Here is a 20624-nt window from a genome sequence, read left to right on the forward strand (position 1 = left end):
ACAGGAAAGGGAAACATAAGGCTGGTTTCCTTTGTCTCCGGAAAGGCCGCACTGACTGTTGGAGCACTTTCCAGCCTTTTATCCAAACTAGACTTTATCAGGTTTCACTAACTTTAAAAATCAGTTTTCAGCGATTGTCAGGCCGAGGTGGCAGCTCACGTAGAACACGAAGCTGTTGCTAAACATGCAATAAAAATACTCTTCTGCATTAATTACAGGACACACTGCGCCAGTCCCACCACCACCACCTCCTCCCCTTGCTCCTCCTCTGCCAGAAGCTTCCCCCTCTGTCATCTTGAGCGTAGGTCTGTCAGGTGAGCGTGCACACAAAATTAAACTTGGTTGTCTTTGCCTTCGATTTTGATGTTCAAGGTTGACTAGATCAGAGGATTGTGGGTGGCAGGAGGTAGAGTGGATTACTAATCTGAAGGTCGGTAGGTTGATCCCTGGCTCCTCTAGTCTGTGCGCTGAAGTGTCCAGAACTCTAAGATGCATCCGTCGGAGTATAAGTGTGTGAACGATAGGCGAAAATCACTTAGCCATAGAAAAAGATGGTTGTATGAATGTGTGTGAGTGGCTGAATAAAGCTTCGCGTTGAAAAGTGGTATATAAGTACCGTTCATTCTGAATTCAACGAACACTTTCTTCACCACAGCTATCAGGATCAAGAAGCCTATAAAGACCAAGTTCCGCTTGCCTGTGTTTAACTGGACGGCCTTGAAGCCCAATCAGATCAATGGCACAGTCTTCAACGAGATCGATGATGAACGTGTGCTAGAGGTAAATCAAGAAGATAAAACCTCTTTCATGTTAAGATGTAGGTCTTGGTTAATATGTGTCAAATTCGAATTTATGGTAAATTAGTATTAATCTCAGTAAAACTTTTCCATAGTCAAAAGCTCAGGTTTCTCTAGTCTCTTCCAGTTGAGTTCAAACCTTAATAAGAGGAAAAAGTAAAGCAAAACTAAACTTAAATGATAAGAGCAGTGTGTCGCGAAATAACCAGCTTCATACCAACACCATAACACTTATGTGTTCAGGACTTTTAACATCAATTTAGAGCAAGTAAAAGTTGAGTTGTTATTCACATGCAGGAGCTGGAGCTGGAGAGGTTTGAGGAGCTATTTAAGACGAGAGCCCAGGGTCCAGTTGTGGATCTTTCCTGCACAAAGAGCAAAGTAGCCAATAAGGTGGCAAACAAAGTCACACTTCTGGACGCCAATCGCTCCAAGAACTTAGCCATCACACTGCGAAAGGCTAACAAGACAACAGAAGAGATCTGCAAAGCCATAGAGAAGTATGCACCTGTATTTTACGTAAACTTTACATACTTACATAATTTTCTGTGGAACAAGTTACAGGTAACGTGTTATCTTCACTCAGGTTTGACCTCAAGGCCTTACCTGTCGACTTTGTGGAGTGCCTGATGCGTTTCCTGCCCACCGAGGCAGAAGTGAAGGTGATGCGTCAGTACGAGCGCGAGCGGCGTCCGCTGGATCAGTTAGCAGAGGAGGATCGCTTCATGTTGTTATTCAGCAAGATCGAGAGGCTGACGCAGAGAATGAACATTATCACCTTTGTTGGAAACTTTGCCGACAACGTGAGCATGCTCACGCCACAGCTCAACGCCATCATTGCTGCTTCTGGCTCAATCAAGTCGGCACCAAAGCTCAAGAGGATGCTTGAAGTGAGATGTGTTTGTTGACTTTCACAGCAGCAGCGTTTGTATTTTTTAATGCATATATTCACTCGGTGCTTTTGGTTTACTCGTAGATCATCTTAGCCCTAGGAAACTACATGAACAGCAGCAAACGAGGCTGCGTTTATGGTTTCAAATTACAAAGCCTTGATCTGGTGAGTAATCAGTAGTGATGTTTACTGGAATTCCAGTCAGCACAAAAGTGTGCTGCAGAGTTTATTATTAAATTGCTTTTCCTAACAATGTTTTTTACACAGCTTCTGGACACTAAGTCTACAGACAGAAAGATGACATTGCTCCACTACATAGCTCTTATTGTGAAAGAGAAGTACCCTGAACTGACCAACTTCTACAATGAATTGCACTTTGTGGACAAAGCTGCAGCAGGTGAGCGTGCACCAAATATTAAACTCTGTCAGCAACCTCGTGGAGATGCAGTATTTTCACAGAAAGGTCAGGTGTTAACATCTGGATAAAACGCTACGTAATATACTTAAAATATGCTCTGATGTCTGCGTGCAAAGTGTCTCTGGAAAACGTCCTGCTGGATGTTCGAGAGCTGGGGAAAGGCATGGACCTCATCCGGAGAGAGTGCAGTCTCCACGACCACTCAGTCCTGAAAGGTTTTGTCCAGGCTAGTGACTCACAGCTGGACAAGCTACAGAAGGACGCCAAGATGGCAGAGGTATCCGACAGCGTCTTCACCTCCAAAACCTCAAATTATCCGCTGGAACAAATGAAAATGAAACCTTTTTCGTTCATTCATCTCACTGACATCTGATGCGCAGCCACTAACTCGACAGTGTTTACAAACATTCTCTTTCCCAATTCCAGGAAGCCTTTAACAGTGTGGTGAGCTACTTTGGAGAAAGTGCCAAGACGGCTCCACCCTCCGTGTTCTTCCCTGTGTTTGTGCGCTTCATCAAGGCGTACAAGGTGAGGACGCCAAGCAGAAGCTACATCTCTGTAGCTTTCCTCACTTCCTCAGCTGGTCATTTGGGAAGTTCCCTGGTTATCTGTCAGCCTTGCTGAGAGCAGAGCGGGGCAGAGCTTTGGCTGCTTTTGTGGCACAGGACGTGGCGTATACTCCCAGGCCAAATAACAGGAAAGGCCAGCTGGGTCTGACTTTAGAAGCTGCAGCTGTGGTGTTTAGACTCGTCCCCCCCCCTTTACCTCCGGACTGCCTCGCCCTGCCCCAACACACAGCACGCATCCTGAGATTGTTCTCCATCTAGATTTATGGGATCTGCTCAAGGAAATGTGCAACACAAGGATTTCATGTGTCTGTTTGAGTGTGCGCATGTGCTCTAAAGGAACTGTTTAACAAACACTTGTTGCCTCGAGTAATAGAATATAGTTTTCTACAGTTTTTAAGGCCTCTTATTGTCAGACATAGAAGCTTTAATTTAACTTAAGTGAGAGCCAAAATAAACAGAACAGCCAGGAGTTGCCGTAAAGCCACAATACTAAACAAACTAACGAGAAAGAGAAGGTTACAATTTCAAGCCCAAACTTCAAATTAACACGAGAAAAACTGGAAGAAAATGGGCTGAAAATGTTCTGTGTCCCGTAGAGCTTACTGTCAGTCAGTTAAAGACGTTAAAGAAGAAAGAGTATCTTTAAATAATTTGTTGCTAACTGTGAAATCACCTGCTTTTTCTTAGTGGCCTAGGAACAAGTTATCGCTGAGATTCTTTGTGTTCTTGGAGAGAAACTATTGTTCCTGTCATCCACAGCAAATCAGCTCAGATTATCTGGTTTAAAAAAAAACAAAACGAAACACATTGTCAGATTTTGTTCATTTTGATTCAAGTCAGGGAAGCTGTTGCCTTGTTTTTAATATTTCTGCCCAGCTTGGCTGATTTATAATTATCTAAAGTGTCATATTCACCATACTTATTGATCCCTTTGTTTATCTTTCTCCGTATGTCAAACTGTTCATTTAAGCGCGTGCGTGGTCCTGGTCATGTTTAGTAAAGCGTGGCTTTCCTGTTTATGCCCAGCTTTTCAACTGTTTTTTCTTTGCTTCACATGGCCACACAAAAGCACGTTGTTGGATTTATTTCCACTGAAGTTTCTTGTCACAGATGTGTCATCTATTTCTCTTCTCAACAGGATGCAGTGGAAGAAAATGAACAGAGGAAAAAGCAAGAGGAAGCAATGAGAGAAAAGTTACTGGCTCAGGAGGCGAAGCAGCATGACCCTAAGGTGCAGCCCCGCTGGATGAACTCTATCACGTATTTACTCAGTGCTAAATAAAGCTTTTTCGTAGGCCAAGAATCACAGTGAAAACGAACAAATATCCTTTCCACTGGTTCAGGTTCAGGCCCAGAAGAAGAGGCACCAGCAGCAGGAGCTGATCGCAGAGCTGCGCAGGCGGCAAGCCAAAGACCACCGGCCTGTGTACGAGGGCAAGGATGGCACTATTGAAGACATTATCACAGGTGGGCCAGACAGGACTGTTAAAAGAACCCATGTGCGTGCCAGCAGCCCCGGTGTTCCCAGGCTGAGGATGACTGTGGTCATCGACTGCTCAGCTCCTTTGAAGTGCACCTTGTGCTACGTGCTTCAGACACCAGCACATCTGGAGCACAGCAAATAGCAAGCGTTGTTCCATGCCATGCTGTCTAGTCTGTTAGGGGAAATGCTGCTGGGTATCAAAGTGTGTGTTTTCAGAAAGGCCGGGTCTCAAGAAGTAAATTGAGGTACTAATAATTAGGATCCACGACAGCCTCAAGCAGCTGTTCCTGGAGGGATCATGTTTTTGGCTTTCTATACCTCCATACCTCTTTAATTTCCTCTAATCTGGCACAAAAAAGTCACTTGTACTATAATTTCAAAGATCGCCGTGACCTCATAACAAAATTTTTGCTCAAAACTAAAGTCTAACTATGACAAAATTGGAGGAAAAATGATAAAATGATGACATGTTGTATCCAAAAGATCAAAAGGTTAACTTAGCTGTGATTGAGCAACATTATAATGTTGGGCTAACATACTTTTTTGCCCACTGTTTGAATGTCGTAAGACAGAAGTGGAGATTGGGAGGTAGGTAGGTGCCTGTCTTCACTGCTCGTACTATACCAGTCTGGACAGACGTGGATATAAACTGCACACGAGCAGAATAGCAGAATATTCTGTTTGCAAAGAGCGGACAGTGATTGGGCAGTGTGCAATTTCGTTTCCTACATTAAATTTTTGGAGATGCCAAAGTTAAATCATCTTGCAACACACCTACGTATTTTAAGCCTTTATTGGGAGAAAACCCTGCATCTACAGCCTCAGCGTAGCACATAACCTAACTGATGTTTTTGTGATGATCATTAATAACTGTCTAAAGTGTAAATAATATGAATGTTGCTTCATTATACTTTAGTGTTAATAATAGGAATAATTGTGTGTCACTACTATCAGAGCTCTAACTGTGTTTTATCCAGTGGACGGCTTTCAGGACATGTCCTTAACCTTATTAAGAACGTTAGGCTTTCACAAGGTTTGCCCCTCCCCCTTAGGGCAGTGTTTCAGGTGTGACATGTTTTCTCTTCCTCCGCCTCCTCCCCCCAGTACTGAAGAGCGTGCCCTTCACGGCCCGCACTGCTAAACGCGGCTCACGTTTCTTCTGTGAAGCCAACCTCTGTGACGACGCCAACTGCTAGCCCTTCCCCTTTAATGCCAAGGTTGACCAGGTTTCTCTCATACGCATTTTGAACCCCCCACCCTCCCTCGCAACCCACTACCACTACCTCCATGTGCATGCAGCATGATTTCTGTCATCCCACCCCACCCTCAACTATGACTACTGATGACTAACTCGGGCCGTCACTGGTTGTTTGTGTTGAGAAGACTCCTATCAGGTGTCTGGTGATAGGAGTCAGCCAAACCTCTTTGCCTGGAGCTGAGAAAGTTGCATTGAGTGTCAATATGTTTGTGTGTAAAATATGTTGACACGCTTGCAGTACAGTCCTGACTGTGATCACGTGTAGGACATCATGCATGACACAGTAGGCTTTTGCGTTATTATGCCATATTTCTTTCAAATTATCCGATACCAACGGACTGAATCTAAAGAGGTTTGGCTAGCAGACTGTTTTATTTTATCAGCACTGCCTTGTTCCATGAGACTAACTTGTTTGGTGTTGGTTTTTCCGGCTAACATGTGACTCTTCTTTCCTCAACCACCACTGTTTATTCTGCCCCCCTCCAGCTGAAAAGAAGATTAATGACAGTATTTCCCACTCCTAGGAGAGGGTAAGAAAGGTAGCCTGGCTGAAAGCCGGCCTGCTTGGCCCTCCAGCTCCTGTGTGCTGCTACAGTGATGTCAGCTGCTTCAGCTAGTGCTTCAGTTGCAAGCAAAGAAACACACACACACACACACACACACACACACACACACACACACACACACACACACACACACACACACACACACACACACACACACACAAGTTTTAGAACACTATAAAATTTGCTAGCAAACAACACAAAGTTGAACTTGTAAAAAGAAGAAGTCAGCATAGTATTAAAAAGAAACAACTTACCTGCTTTTAAAACAGCCATTAAAATATGAACTCAGGTGTTTAAGTGTCTACAAAGCCCACCTCAGAAGCAACACCAGTGGCATTTTTCTTTTAGTATTAATGTCAAATTTATTCCTTAGAAATGAGTATCATCCTCACCCCTTCCTGTTACGTGTTGCATGTTGTCCATTGTTTATTTACCTCTCACCTGTCGGCAGCGTCCGCCATGTTTGTCTGTGCTAAATGTCATCTGCGGTGTGCTCAACAGCTATTTGGTCAACAGGCTCTAGAAGAAAACAGAATCAAACTTACGTGAACACAGTCTGTATCCACACTTTTGTTTCCTCTGTGACAGCCATCCTGTTTGGTAATCTGCAAACTCAAGAGCTTGTTGACCACTGTATCGTAACCAGAGTGGTTACTTTGTAACGTCCTCATTGTTTAGTGTTACTGATTTGCCAAAATCACCGTCTCAAAGCCTTGAATTTCTCCGTTTTGAAGCACAACTTCTAGCAGTTGAAATACAAGGCTATGGGAATGTGGCATTCCTGCCACATTTGCTAATTTTGTAGCTCTTATGGACAATTTCAGCTTTAACCCAAAGTTTTAACTGCACAAGTGTTTCCAGATTTTCTGGATTTGAAAATTATAACAATAAACACTCAGTTGTCAGTTTATTAGGGAGCTCAAACTAATGCAGACTAACAACAGTCCTGCAATAAAGGCAACTTTTCATAGTTTCATCTTCATTGTAAAAAAGAGGAAATATGGTTTGTGGTGCTGTTTTCATGTACTGCATTATACAGTAAGGTGTTCCTATTTGCTTTTCTTTTTTTAGCTTAACCTCATTTACAGAAATGAGGGAACAACTGATATAAATTAGGTGTACCTAATAAAGTGAGAACTGAGTGTACATCCTCTGCTCTTCTTGCTTAAAAACACTCTTAAGAAATTGAGATGTAAACAGAAGCAAATGTCCAGATTGACCTCTTGGTCGTCTAACATGTGTGTCCCCCTGTCTCTCACCCCCCCTCTCCATGCCTACTCACAGATCTCCGAAACCAGCCTTTCCTGCGAGCGGACGCGTTGATCCGGAGCGGTTGGAAGAGACCCTAAACCACTTATTCGTCACTTATAGTCCCCTCCCTATTGTAACCCTTCCCTTTGTCCCAGTGGCGCATCTCAACCCTGAGGCTGCAGATCACAAAGACTGAAAAGCGAGGACAGGACAAAGCCCTTGTTTTAGCCCGGTAATTTATTTATTTATGGATGCCCTTTTACAACCACTTTAAATGAGCAGGCATGATTACAGAAGCACAACGCGCTACTACTCCTTCGTCACCGCGAGCAGAAGGCTTTCCCTGCTCTGTCGGCACTGACCTTTGGAAGGATGACCAGAGCACAGGTGAGGCCATCTGAGGACTGGAGGAGGAATTGTGCTTTCACTAACAAGTGCCTGCTAGCATGTGGATCTTAATGTGGACATTCCTAAAACCCATTAATATCCGAAGGTTACGCAGTCATAGCAGGATTTAAACTGGGAGGCAGCCAAGATAAATTGCCGACTCTTCTGCTGCTGCTGGGACGCCTGCCTTTAAGACACCTGCAAAAGCCTCCTGCAAATAACAGAGGAGGTGCGATGTTATAACAGACATTCGTGGACTGTTTCGCAGCGTTACGCCAAGTCTTCGAGACGCCTTCAATCAGACTTAATATTGTTTATTTTGATTGTATCTGGGAGCAAAGACCATCACTGTACTGGTTCTTCTTGTCAAGCTAGACAAACCAAATTAATCCAAAGTTTGATGTTCCGCTTAAGAAGTGCCTTTTTGTGTTATTTCTCGTCAGTCAGCCATAATTTGTTTATTTTACATCTTTCATTTGGTAAAGATTGTATTTTTTACCGCCTTGTAATATAACATTAGCCTTATAATCCTGACAACAATATGCAAGTTGAAGGCACAAAAAAAGCTTAACGGTATGTTAGTTCCTTTTTACCTCTAGTACATCAGAACAGCTGACACGAGAGTCCCCAGAGTTTTGTGCCTTGACCAAGTGGTGGTTAAAAACAGAATATTACGTGCCTTGATAACACTTCCTGTCACACCGTGCGTGACAGTTAGGAGGTGACAGACGCATGAAGGAGACTCCAGGTGGACTACTGTTTCAAAGGCACACTTGCTGTTTGGTTAGCCTGCTCTAAATGTATTATTAACAGATGAAGGATGAAGTGCATTTAAAGCTTCTTTTTCTTATCCGTTTTAAACAGATTATTCCTCCTAACAGCTTTAGAGACTTGCATGACATTGGCACAAAGGGAGCAATACATCTTAACACTACTTAAATTTGGCTCAAGATTGTATAAAACACTATTCTTGTGTGTACTGAAATCAAAAGAAACATACTTTTTTTTTTAAGAAAAAGCTATTCTTGGGATTGTCTGTTGACTGAAAGACAACACTTCCTGTTTAATAAATATGATGATTTATGTAACAAGACCAAAGACTTTCATTACAATTCAGAAGCCTTTCCAGATTAAGCAACATCCAAACAAGTGCTTTCTACATGTTTGTGTTTTGTTTTTTTTGTTTTTTTTTTTAACTTTTATTTAACTTTTTTTCCCCAACAAATATAAGACTGGTTCACATCCAAAATAATAACACTACACAGCACTAGAATATTACAACATTATGTCCATAACTGTTGTCCTCTAGGATCCAGTTTATAGGTTACTCCCAGTGCTTCCAGTGGTCTCTTCCATTTGTAAACAAAAATTCGGGAGCTCCCATCAATATAATGTCCCAGCCTGATCAGAGTCATAACTTCAATGATGAGCGACTTCCATAGAGAAATGGAGGGAGGCTCAGCCCCCACCCATCTCAACATAATGCTTTTCCTGGCCAACATTAACAGTGACTGAATTACATGCTCATGTTGTACCAGTGAGACAGGAATATATCCCAATATACACATTAATGGGTTTTCTGTCACCTGATGACCAATGGCTGTACTAATATTGGCGCAGACCTCTTTCCAAAATGACTGAATAATAGCACATTCCCACAAGCAGTGGAATCTAGTGCCCACTCTGACCTTACACTTGAGACAGTTTGGAGATATTCCCATATTATACTTACTATAAATATATGGAGAAATATACACATTGTGCAAAATTTTGTACTGCAGTTCTTTAAATCGGTTACAAGACTTTCATTACAATTCAGAAGCCTTTCCAGATTAAGCAACATCCAAACAAGTGCTTTCTACATGTTTGTGTTTTATTTCTTCATTCTTTAATGATAAGTGAGGCTATTTCCTAATGTACTGAAGTATGAAGTAGACTGCTTCTCCTCTCCATCTTTCCAAATGACAGACACGGCCATCGTACATTTCTACTATAAAAATCCATTTAATTCCTTATATCAAAAAGAAATCGAATTATAACAAAACAATCAGAACCACAAACGTGGGTTTTTGCCAGTTAAAGAAATTCTCCAAATGAAATATGATTGTTCCAACTTACATGGCGATTTAACAGAGCAGGATGTTAAAAGCAAATAAGCAAGAAAAAAAAACAGAATTTAAAGAAAAAATGTGATGAATACTGTTAACATTTGAGGACTAAAGCCAGAGTTTCCTCTTGGTTAAGTGTGTCTGTGTGTGTGTGAGCACCATGCAGTGATATGGTAGGTATGGCTGACAAGCTGAGGTGATTAAAAGCAATACGGTGAGCAGTGAGACATAGAGCCACACTTCCCAGACTAAAAATCCGGATGGTTAGCAGCAAAGCAAAGGAATGGAGAAAGGAATGCTTATCAGGAAGCCGATCAGTCTCCTTCCTGAGAATGCACTTAACAATGAGCATTAACCTAAATTACATGTCCATGTAATTACATACAGTGAAGGAAAGAAAAAAAAAATCCAACCTCCCACAGAAGTACGTACCATCAGACGGTCTCCCTGGCCTTTCCTGAAAGTATGTTTACAATCAAAAGACGAGGAACAAAAGTTGAAAGCAACCGTTCTCGGCTAATTACTGGTCGCAGGTTCTTTTTTTTTTTAGAGGATGACCGGAAATTCACAGAAGCTTGTCTCTACTCCAGAAGAGTTTCAGAACAAAGCCCCAGCTCCTGTCCAGGATTTGTTTTCCTTTTTGTCAAAGAACAAAATATAATACTGCAATCACTTAAAAAAAGTAGTTCTTCATTTTATACATTTTATACAGTGTTCTCGTTTTTATGTTTTTTTGTTGCTTTTCTTTTCAGTTGGTAAAGGCATAAAATGAGAGAGCTCGCTGGCTCTAGGTTGGGCGAGGCAGGGCAATGTTGGCAGAGTTCAGTCCATGCCGAGGTCTATGCCAGGGGGTCGCTCATGTCCTCGTCAACCTGGGAGAGGAGCTCCTTCTTTTCATCAGTGCTCGCCAGAGAATTGCGGCTGTTGTGGGCACCCATGTACAGGGTGGCATACACTGGGTTCGTGAAGTTGGTGGGCTGCGGAGTGAAGAAAATTTCTCAGTGACTCAGGCAAAAGAAATGAAAAGATTTGGTATATTGTGAAAGAAGCAGTATTTTTCTTATTCAAATAGGCTCAGCTCGCATAAATAACAAGATGTTTCCCAGCTCAGTGCTGAAACCCTGGCAGACATTTGTGGTTTGTTATGTTTTCTGTGTTTGGTTATTTGTTTCTGAAAGTCTGGGCACTAATCATCTGCCCCCAACAAACCAGTAGGTGTATTTCCAGTGAAGAACTTGCAACTTCTTTTTAAGCACTCAGGACTTTATGGACAATTCCTCATTTGATGTTTTATGATTGTGGTGAAAAGTGTTTGAATATAGTGACCATGAGGGCTCCAGCATAAAAGCTTTATTCAGCTGCTCCCCTTATTCACAGTGGATTTCCGTTCCTGACACCCCCAAGGGATTTTTGTCTCCAGCTGGGATTAAACTGGAGATTTTTTCACTTCTTAGGTGAATGTAAAAGAAATGGTATTTATATAGTGCCTTGTGCTTTTATCTGCTGAATGCATTCACATACACAGAGGTAACTCAGGGTTCAGTATCTTGCCCAAGCATTGATCTGTATACAAACCACTCGAGCCACAACGTGTAAACCATGAGACTATGGAGCCACTCATCAGAACTAAAGTATATGATTCACATAATTCTAACAATATTCATTCCAAAATTCATTACAGATGCCAGAAGTAAATACCATAACGACACCCACTGGTTTCCTAAGTCTTGCTTTAAAGCTTTTGCATTTGGACTGTGGTGATCTCGATGGCAAAAAACTGGATATAAATGTAGAAAAGTGATTACAGATCAGTCAAGACAGAAAACTGTTTTTCACTAGACGTCCAAAGGACAGGAATATATTGAGAAACCCAGCTACTTTCATCCAGTGTTCTTTAGATCACAAAGAAGGGTCTATTTACTGTCTATAATGACTCCACAACCAAAACCAATTCATTAAAAAAAAAAAAAAACTCACAAAAGGACTCATAAATGTGGAAATATCTGCATGGTTAGCCACTACCAGGCATTTTCAGATATTTTGTAATGAAACTGCTTTTTTAAGCTTTGTTACCTTGTCTGGGTCTAAAGCAAAGTCGGAGTCCAGAAGTTCCCCAGCATCATCATCAGGATCTCCTTCATAGATCTTATAGGCAGGGTTTCCAATCTCAACATTCATGGCCCCGTTGGTCATTCGGTGGTGCTGGAAGCCCTTGGCACTGCAGAGAAACAGATCAACAATTATCTTAGAAGCAGATTCAGACCCTTGTTTAAAAGAATTGATGTGCTAACCTCAGAAGAAAGCTAGAGTGACTAAAAGGTGTCTTATCATAAACCCATATCATAAATTCACTCAGCACTGGCTATGTACAATTGACAAGAACAAGACAACATATATCAAAGGTTTTCAAATGAGCTTTTGTGTCAAAAGGCCATTTGATCAAACCTATCGAATATACTGCAGCATGTCCATTGCGGAGAATGCTGGATTAGATTGCAAATATTCGGCTGTTTGCAAGCATATAAACAGTTTTCAGAGATGCACAGTTATACATTTTACTCTGCAAGCACATTGCCTGAGCCTAATATTTACAAATGTAAACAGGGAAAGGCATGGAGGACAATGGGAGGACGTCAAAAGTTCAACTACTCGTGCATCACCAGAGCTATTCCAGAGTGAGTAGGCCCCCTGTGTTGTTGGGTGGGAAACCCCATGGAAGCCAAACAGAAGATGGCAAGCGAGGACAATGGAAAGATTTCGGCACTGAACGACAGAATGGACAAAAGGATAGACAAAAGCATAGCAAAGGCAGTCTGACTGTATTTTAGGGAAAGGAGAGGAGAGGAATTGGGGGTCAACAGGTGAATTATGTAACCCTATCAAGTTACCGCGAGCACTGAGAACGAGATTTGCCCGGGCATAGAGACCTGGGAGACAGGGAAATAGATGGTTATCAAAAGGTAAGAGAGAAAGAAAGACCAGAACGGTGAGGACCAGATGACAAATGGAGTTTGAATTTTTTAAAGATGAAAAAGCGTCCCGAACTAGTACTCACCCACGCATTCTCTGCTTGTACCACAAGATGGCACCAACCACCAGCAATGCCAGCAACAGCAGCAGCAGCACTGGGACGATGATTGACGCAGTACCTATGAGTGAACAAATAATGATAAGCAAATAGGACCAAAGTGCATGTTCTATGAACAAACTTTGATTTGGTCAGGGAGTGGCTGACTTACTACCACTAGAAGTATGAGACTCTATAGGAGCTGTGATATCACATCTGTATCCCCTCCATCCAACAGCACACCTGGTTATAGAGGTACACAGTGGATATGTGGGTAAGTGTGCTAAGCGGACATTAAAACAATAAAATATTATATATATGCCTGTTAATGTCTACTGGGATCTTACGTGCACTGTGGCAGCAGTGTGCGATTGTCTACTGAACACTGTCCATGTGCGCAGTAGTTTGAACAGGTATAGCAGCTGGGTTGGATCTGACCATTTGGACAGCTTCAAACATACAGGAAAAAAATATTAAAGAAGATCCTAATGCAGCAGAATAACAATAATAACTAGAAAGCGAAAATTTCTGAAGAAATTTTAAGTGTGCCTATGCCGCCGCTAATCAGTATAGTTTGCCATTCAAACAGCTACAGAGAGCAAAACTCAGCAGAGCAGCCATTCTCCACCATGAACTATGGTAAAACCAAACACCGCTCGCGCCTCACAGATGACAGCTTACAGTTTTGTGTAAAGATGAGGTGACTTCGTACAGCCCCAATTTGTAGACGCTGTGCGCAGAGGTTCATAAGCAGACCCAACAATGTTTGCATGAACACACTTTGAAGCATTACGTTATGGACCACTTTTCACACATAGTTGCTGTACCTACACAGCCGGCTGTAGCTTTTCATCTCATAGCCCGACACATACACAAAAAAAAAAAAAAAAAGCAGACAGAGCACAGACTTTACACCTGAGAGGCGTGATTGCAGATGCCGCTGAGGTGGGTCCACCTCCCCTGCAGCGGCACTGCAGACCACGCCCTGCCACACACATCAAACACGTAAAATAAATATTTATGCACTTTTCATTCACTTTTTGTTTTTTGTTATTTTTACACAGTGTTCTGAATGATTAACAATGGTCTACAGCCAATCTTGTGTATTATTATACAAACTTTGGTTGTAAGATTCAGATAACTATTTAATAAAAGCTAAATATTTTATATGAGAGTAAGAAAGAAAAGTATATCTTTGTCTCATACTCTCATCAGACAATACATGAACCTCTCAATAAACAAAATATATGCTCAGCTTAAATGACAAACCGCTATTTTACACAGTGGAACACTTATTTTTAAACAAAACCAATGCAGTTCGCCACTGACAGTGCTTACCTTTGCACATCACAGTAAACACTGAACCAAGATTGCGCCCACGCGAACGAGAAATCTGAACTACGGTGTCCTGCAGAGGACAAATGGTCAAAATTGCTAAAATTTACAACATATATGCAGCTCAACAGCGACACCTTGTGACTTATTCCAGTCACTACCTTACATATACATAACGTCTTACCTGACATTCAGTTCACCGGACACTCATACTGAATCACCAGCCCATATAAATGAAAAATAAGTCCAGCAGCCAACCAAGAGTCATCACGAAAGACTAGGGGTGACACGACAGCGTGAGCGGGCCTGGGTGTCAGCCAGCCCAGCCTGGGTGTCAGCCAGCCCGACCTTGGTATCAGTCAGCCCGGCCTAGGTGTCAGCCAAGCCGCCCTAGCCAGCTAGCTGCCATGCGGCGCTAGCAGTAACATCGTGAGAGATATGGGACTTCTTGATAAAATATGGGACTTCTTGATAAAACGAGCAGATATTTGAAGTTTACACCCCTACATTCTCGCCTGAAAATAGGGGAGGCTGTCATAAAGTTCAAAATCAGTAACTTAGCGCGCACAGCTGTATAGAAACTCCGTCGTGCTAGCTAGCACGCAGTACAGTTATTGTAACTGTCAGCACAACGAAAATAAACTACACCTAAACTCGGTTTATATCTGACCGAAATAGAGTGGAGTTAATAACGTCTTACCTGAAATTCAGTTCACCAGCCGCCTGCTTCTCCTGCATTGGGTTTCCCTTATCCACGATTGAGCTCCGGGTTAGCCACCATCGGTCGATCGGTGTTTCTTTCCCCGCATACGAGGGGAAGAGACATATACCGGTGGCTAACGCGGAGCTAGCTAGCCACCGGTATATGAACAACTCAGTTATTTTTTTCCACATCGACCAGCATCATCGGCCGATATAAACGAAAAATAAGTCCAGCTAAGACAAAGACTGTTTGCGGAGCGATCGGGGGTGAAAGGAGTTAGAGACGCCTCACTGAAAGCCAAGCCTGGGTGCTTTTGAGCGAAGCGGCGCTAGCTAGCCGGCTAGCAGCAACATCGTGAGAAATCTGTTGCTAATATGGGATGTTTTGACAAAACGAGCAGATATTTGACGTTTACACGCCTACATTCTCACCTGAAAACCGGTGGATCGGCGGCCGCCTCACATGTTTCTTTCCCCACATATGAGGGGAAAGAGACACATACCGGTGGCTAGCTAGCTCCGCGTTAGCCACCACCAAACAACTCAGTTAGTTTTTCCTCATCGACCAGCATCATCGGCCCATATAAACGAAAAATAAGTCCAGTGTGAAACAGTCGCTTGGCGAGCGATCGGGTGGTTTAGCGAGTCTCAGGCTCTTAAGTTTAAGACAAGCCCGGCTGCTTTTTAAGCGACGCGGCGCTAGCTACCGAGCTAGCGTCAGTACACAGGAACTACTTGCGGTAGTTATACAAAATAAAAGCGTCCACAGGGACACAGCGGCCGCCTAGCATTACTGCGGACATACCACTAGAGTGAGCCAGCACACCACAAATGAAGTTTTCTTGTTCTCCATTCATTTCAATGGGAAAAAACTTGCATTAAAATATTCATATTTAAAAAACTATAGAAGTAATAAACACCAAAAGTCATAGCAACTCATTCATCCGAGCAATAGTAATAAGTGTGACTTCGCATAGGCACACTTAATAATGATTCCCACGATTTCAGAATGATATATTCCATGCTGTGCACTGTTAGGAAGCACAAAATCCACAGATTGCTGGGTGACCTTGGGTGAAGAATATTCTGGCAGTTCAAAATAAAAGCCAGCAAATATTTACAAATCCAAGTCTAATCGATGTAGCACAGTAACCACGTCCCACACGATACTCACCTGCAGGAAACCTCCCCTGAGGCTGACGTCAAACATTTGCCCGTTCCGCAGAACTGACATTTGTCCAGCTCACACTGGTGCCCGACGTACTTGGTGGGGCACAGACAAAGTTTGGTGCCGTTGGAGGTCTGTAAGCAGGTTCCACCATTCTCGCAGAAGCCTTAAGACAGCAAAGAAAGAGAAGAGTGGCAACGGACCGGTAACCCATAACAACGCATGTAAACGCATGGCAACGGACAGTTAACCCATAACAACGCATGTAAACGCATGGCAACGGACAGTTAACCCATAACAACACATGTAAACGCATGGCAACGGACAGTTAACGCATGGCAACGGACAGTTAACCCATGGCAACGGTCAGGTAACCCATGGCAACAGACCGGTTACCATGGCAACGGACCGGTTACCATGGCAGCGGACCGGTTACCATGGCAACGGACCGGTTACCATGGCAACGGACCGGTTACCCATGGCAACGGACAGTTAACCCATAACAACGCATGTAAACGCATGGCAACGGACAGTTAACCCATAACAACGCATGTAAACGCATGGCAACGGACAGTTAACGCACGGCAACGGACAGTTAACCCATGGCAACGGTCATATAACCCATGGCAACGGACAGTTAACCCATAACAACGCATGTAAACGCATGGCAACGGACAGTTAACCCATAACAACGCATGTAAATGCATGGCAACGGACAGTTAACGCATGGCAACGGACAGTTAACCCATGGCAACGGTCATATAACCCATGGCAACGGACAGTTAACCCATAACAACGCATGTAAACGCATGGCAACGGACAGTTAACGCATGGCAACGGACCGTTAACCCATGGCAACGGTCAGGTAACCCATGGCAACGGACCGGTTACCATGGCAACGGACCGGTTACCATGGCAACGGACCGGTTGCCATGGCAACGGACCGGTTACCATGGCAACGGACCGGTAACCCATGGCAACGGACCGGTTACCATGGCAACGGACCGGTTACCATGGCAACGGACAGTTAACCCATAACAACGCATGTAAACGCATGGCAACGGACAGTTAACCCATAACAACGCATGTAAACGCATGGCAACGGACAGTTAACCCATAACAACGCATGTAAACGCATGGCAACGGACAGTTAACGCATGGCAACGGACAGTTAACCCATGGCAACGGTCATATAACCCATGGCAACGGACAGTTAACCCATAACAACGCATGTTAACGCATGGCAACGGACATTTAACCCATAACAACATATGTAAACGCATGGCAACGGACAGTTAACGCATGGCAACGGACAGTTAACCCATGGCAACGGTCATATAACCCATGGCAACGGACAGTTAACCCATAACAACGCATGTAAACGCATGGCAACGGACAGTTAACCCATAACAACGCATGTAAACGCATGGCAAATGACAGTTAACGCATGGCAACGGACAGTTAACCCATGGCAACGGTCAGGTAACCCATGGCAACGGACCGGTTGCCATGGCAACGGACCGGTTACCATGGCAACGGACCGGTAACCCATGGCAACGGACCGGTTACCATGGCAACGGACTGGTAACCCATGGCAACGGACAGTTAACCCATAACAACGCATGTAAACGCATGGCAACGGACAGTTAACCCATAACAACGCATGTAAACGCATGGCAACGGACAGTTAACCCATAACAACGCATGTAAACGCATGGCAACGGACAGTTAACGCATGGCAACGGACAGTTAACCCATGGCAACGGTCATATAACCCATGGCAACGGACAGTTAACCCATAACAACGCATGGCAACGGACATTTAACCCATAACAACGCATGTAAACGCATGGCAACGGACAGTCAACCAATAACAACACATGTAAACGCATGGCAACGGACAGTTAACGCATGGCAACGGACAGTTAACCCATGGCAACGGTCAGGTAACCCATGGCAACGGACCGGTTACCATGGCAACGGACCGGTAACCCATGGCAACGGACCGGTTACCATGGCAACGGACAGTTAACCCATAACAACGCATGTAAACGCATGGCAACGGACAGTTAACGCATGGCAACGGACAGTTAACCCATGGCAACGGTCATATAACCCATGGCAACGGACAGTTAACCCATAACAACGCATGTTAACGCATGGCAACGGACATTTAACCCATAACAACGCATGTAAACGCATGGCAACGGACAGTCAACCAATAACAACACATGTAAACGCATGGCAACGGACAGTTAACGCATGGCAACGGTCATATAACCCATGGCAACGGACAGTTAACCCATAACAACGCATGTAAATGCATGGCAACGGACAGTCAACCAATAACAACACATGTAAACGCATGGCAACGGACAGTTAACGCATGGCAACGGACAGTTAACCCATGGCAACGGTCAGGTAACCCATGGCAACGGACCGGTTACCATGGCAACGGACCGGTTGCCATGGCAACGGACCGGTAACCCATGGCAACGGACCGGTTACCATGGCAACGGACCGGTAACCCATGGCAACGGACAGTTAACCCATAACAACGCATGTAAACGCATGGCAACGGACAGTTAACCCATGGCAACGGTCAGGTAACCCATGGCAACGGACCGGTTACCATGGCAACGGACCGGTTACCATGGCAACGGACCGGTTGCCATGGCAACGGACCGGTAACCCATGGCAACGGACAGTTAACCCATAACAACGCATGTAAACGCATGGCAACGGACAGATAACCCATGGCAACGGACAGTTAACCCATAACAACGCATGTAAACGCATGGCAACGGACAGTTAACGCATGGCAACGGACAGTTAACCCATGGCAACGGTCATATAACCCATGGCAACGGACAGTTAACCCATAACAACGCATGTTAACGCATGGCAACGGACATTTAACCCATAACAACGCATGTAAACGCATGGCAACGGACAGTTAACGCATGGCAACGGACAGTTAACCCATGGCAACGGTCAGGTAACCCATGGCAACGGTCAGGTAACCCATGGCAACGGACCGGTAACCCATGGCAACGGACCGGTTTCCATGGCAACGGACCGGTAACCCATGGCAACGGACAGTTAACCCATAACAACACATGTAAACGCATGGCAACGGACAGTTAACCCATAACAACGCATGTAAACGCATGGCAACGGACAGTTAACGCACGGCAACGGACAGTTAACCCATGGCAACGGTCATATAACCCATGGCAACGGACAGTTAACCCATAACAACGCATGTAAACGCATGGCAACGGACAGTTAACCCATAACAACGCATGTTAACGCATGGCAACGGACAGTTAACCCATGGCAACGGTCAGGTAACCCATGGCAACGGACCGGTTACCATGGCAACGGACCGGTTACCATGGCAACGGACCGGTTACCATGGCAACGGACCGGTTACCCATGGCAACGGACAGTTAACCCATAACAACGCATGTAAACGCATGGCAACAGACAGTTAACCCATAACAACGCATGTAAACGCATGGCAAAGGACAGGTAACGCATGGCAACGGACAGTTAACGCATGGCAACGGACAGTTAACGCATGGCAACGGTCATATAACCCATGGCAACGGACAGTTAACCCATAACAACGCATGTAAATGCATGGCAACGGACAGTTAACCCATAACAACACATGTAAACGCATGGCAACGGACAGTTAACCCATGGCAACGGACTGGTTACCATGGCAACGGACCGGTAACCCATGGCAACGGACCGGTTACCATGGCAACGGACCGGTAACCCATGGCAACGGACAGTTAACCCATAACAACGCATGTAAACGCATGGCAACGGACAGTTAACCCATAACAACGCATGTAAACGCATGGCAACGGACAGTTAACCCATAACAACGCATGTAAACGCATGGCAACGGACAGATAACCCATGGCAACGGACAGTTAACCCATAACAACGCATGTAAACGCATGGCAACGGACAGTTAACGCATGGCAACGGTCATATAACCCATGGCAACGAACAGTTAACCCATAACAACGCATGTAAACGCATGGCAACGGACAGTTAACCCATAACAACGCATGTAAACGCATGGCAACGGACCGGTTACCATGGCAACGGACCGGTAACCCATGGCATCCTCACCCCTTCCTGTTACGTGTTGCATGTTGTCCATTGTTTATTTACCTCTCACCAGTCGGCAGCGTCCGCCATGTTTGTCTGTGCTAAATGTCATCTGCGGTGTGCTCAACAGCTATTTGGTCAACAGGCTCTAGAAGAAAACAGAATCAAACTTACGTGAACACAGTCTGTATCCACACTTTTGTTTCCTCTGTGACAGCCATCCTGTTTGGTAATCTGCAAACTCAAGAGCTTGTTGACCACTGTATCGTAACCAGAGTGGTTACTTTGTAACGTCCTCATTGTTTAGTGTTACTGATTTGCCAAAATCACCGTCTCAAAGCCTTGAATTTCTCCGTTTTGAAGCACAACTTCTAGCAGTTGAAATACAAGGCTATGGGAATGTGGCATTCCTGCCACATTTGCTAATTTTGTAGCTCTTATGGACAATTTCAGCTTTAACCCAAAGTTTTAACTGCACAAGTGTTTCCAGAT

The 20624-nt window shown here is 44.2% G+C and overlaps 2 protein-coding genes across 7 annotated transcripts in view; one reads left to right on the forward strand and one right to left on the reverse strand.

Annotated features, from left to right (window-relative positions):
- fmnl3 (formin-like 3) overlaps positions 1-8714 on the forward strand; it is a 32076-nt gene extending 23362 nt beyond the window's left edge. For 2 of the 6 annotated variants that reach the window (XM_026153561.2, XM_026153567.2), the window contains 12 exons: positions 219-314; positions 656-780; positions 1095-1297; positions 1384-1687; positions 1774-1854; positions 1957-2086; positions 2224-2384; positions 2534-2635; positions 3815-3907; positions 4020-4143; positions 5264-5376; positions 7268-8714. In XM_026153561.2, coding sequence (XP_026009346.2) covers positions 219-314; positions 656-780; positions 1095-1297; positions 1384-1687; positions 1774-1854; positions 1957-2086; positions 2224-2384; positions 2534-2635; positions 3815-3907; positions 4020-4143; positions 5264-5355 — 1511 coding nt within the window. In that variant the 3' untranslated portion in view covers positions 5356-5376; positions 7268-8714. Of the gene's footprint in view, positions 1-218; positions 315-655; positions 781-1094; positions 1298-1383; positions 1688-1773; positions 1855-1956; positions 2087-2223; positions 2385-2533; positions 2636-3814; positions 3908-4019; positions 4144-5263; positions 5386-5903; positions 5957-7267 lie in introns of all 6 variants that reach the window. The other 4 variants (XM_026153566.2, XM_026153562.2, XM_026153565.2 and 1 more) reach the window with 4 other exon arrangements.
- An 891-nt stretch (positions 8715-9605) lies between these two features.
- LOC145423249 (low-density lipoprotein receptor-related protein 1-like) lies at positions 9606-20244 on the reverse strand. The gene is made up of 8 exons (XM_080295514.1): positions 20196-20244; positions 16008-16167; positions 13144-13245; positions 12969-13039; positions 12785-12878; positions 12618-12656; positions 11803-11947; positions 9606-10706 (listed from the first exon to the last, which is right to left on the reverse strand). The coding sequence occupies exons 1-8, from the start codon at positions 20242-20244 to the stop codon at positions 10569-10571; spliced, it is 798 nt and encodes a 265-aa protein (XP_080151640.1). The 3' UTR covers positions 9606-10568.
- Positions 20245-20624: the final 380 nt, after the last annotated feature.

This window comes from Astatotilapia calliptera, chromosome 20 (assembly GCF_964374335.1).
Source record: "Astatotilapia calliptera chromosome 20, fAstCal68.1, whole genome shotgun sequence".
In the NCBI taxonomy this organism is placed as follows: Eukaryota; Metazoa; Chordata; class Actinopteri; order Cichliformes; family Cichlidae; genus Astatotilapia; species Astatotilapia calliptera.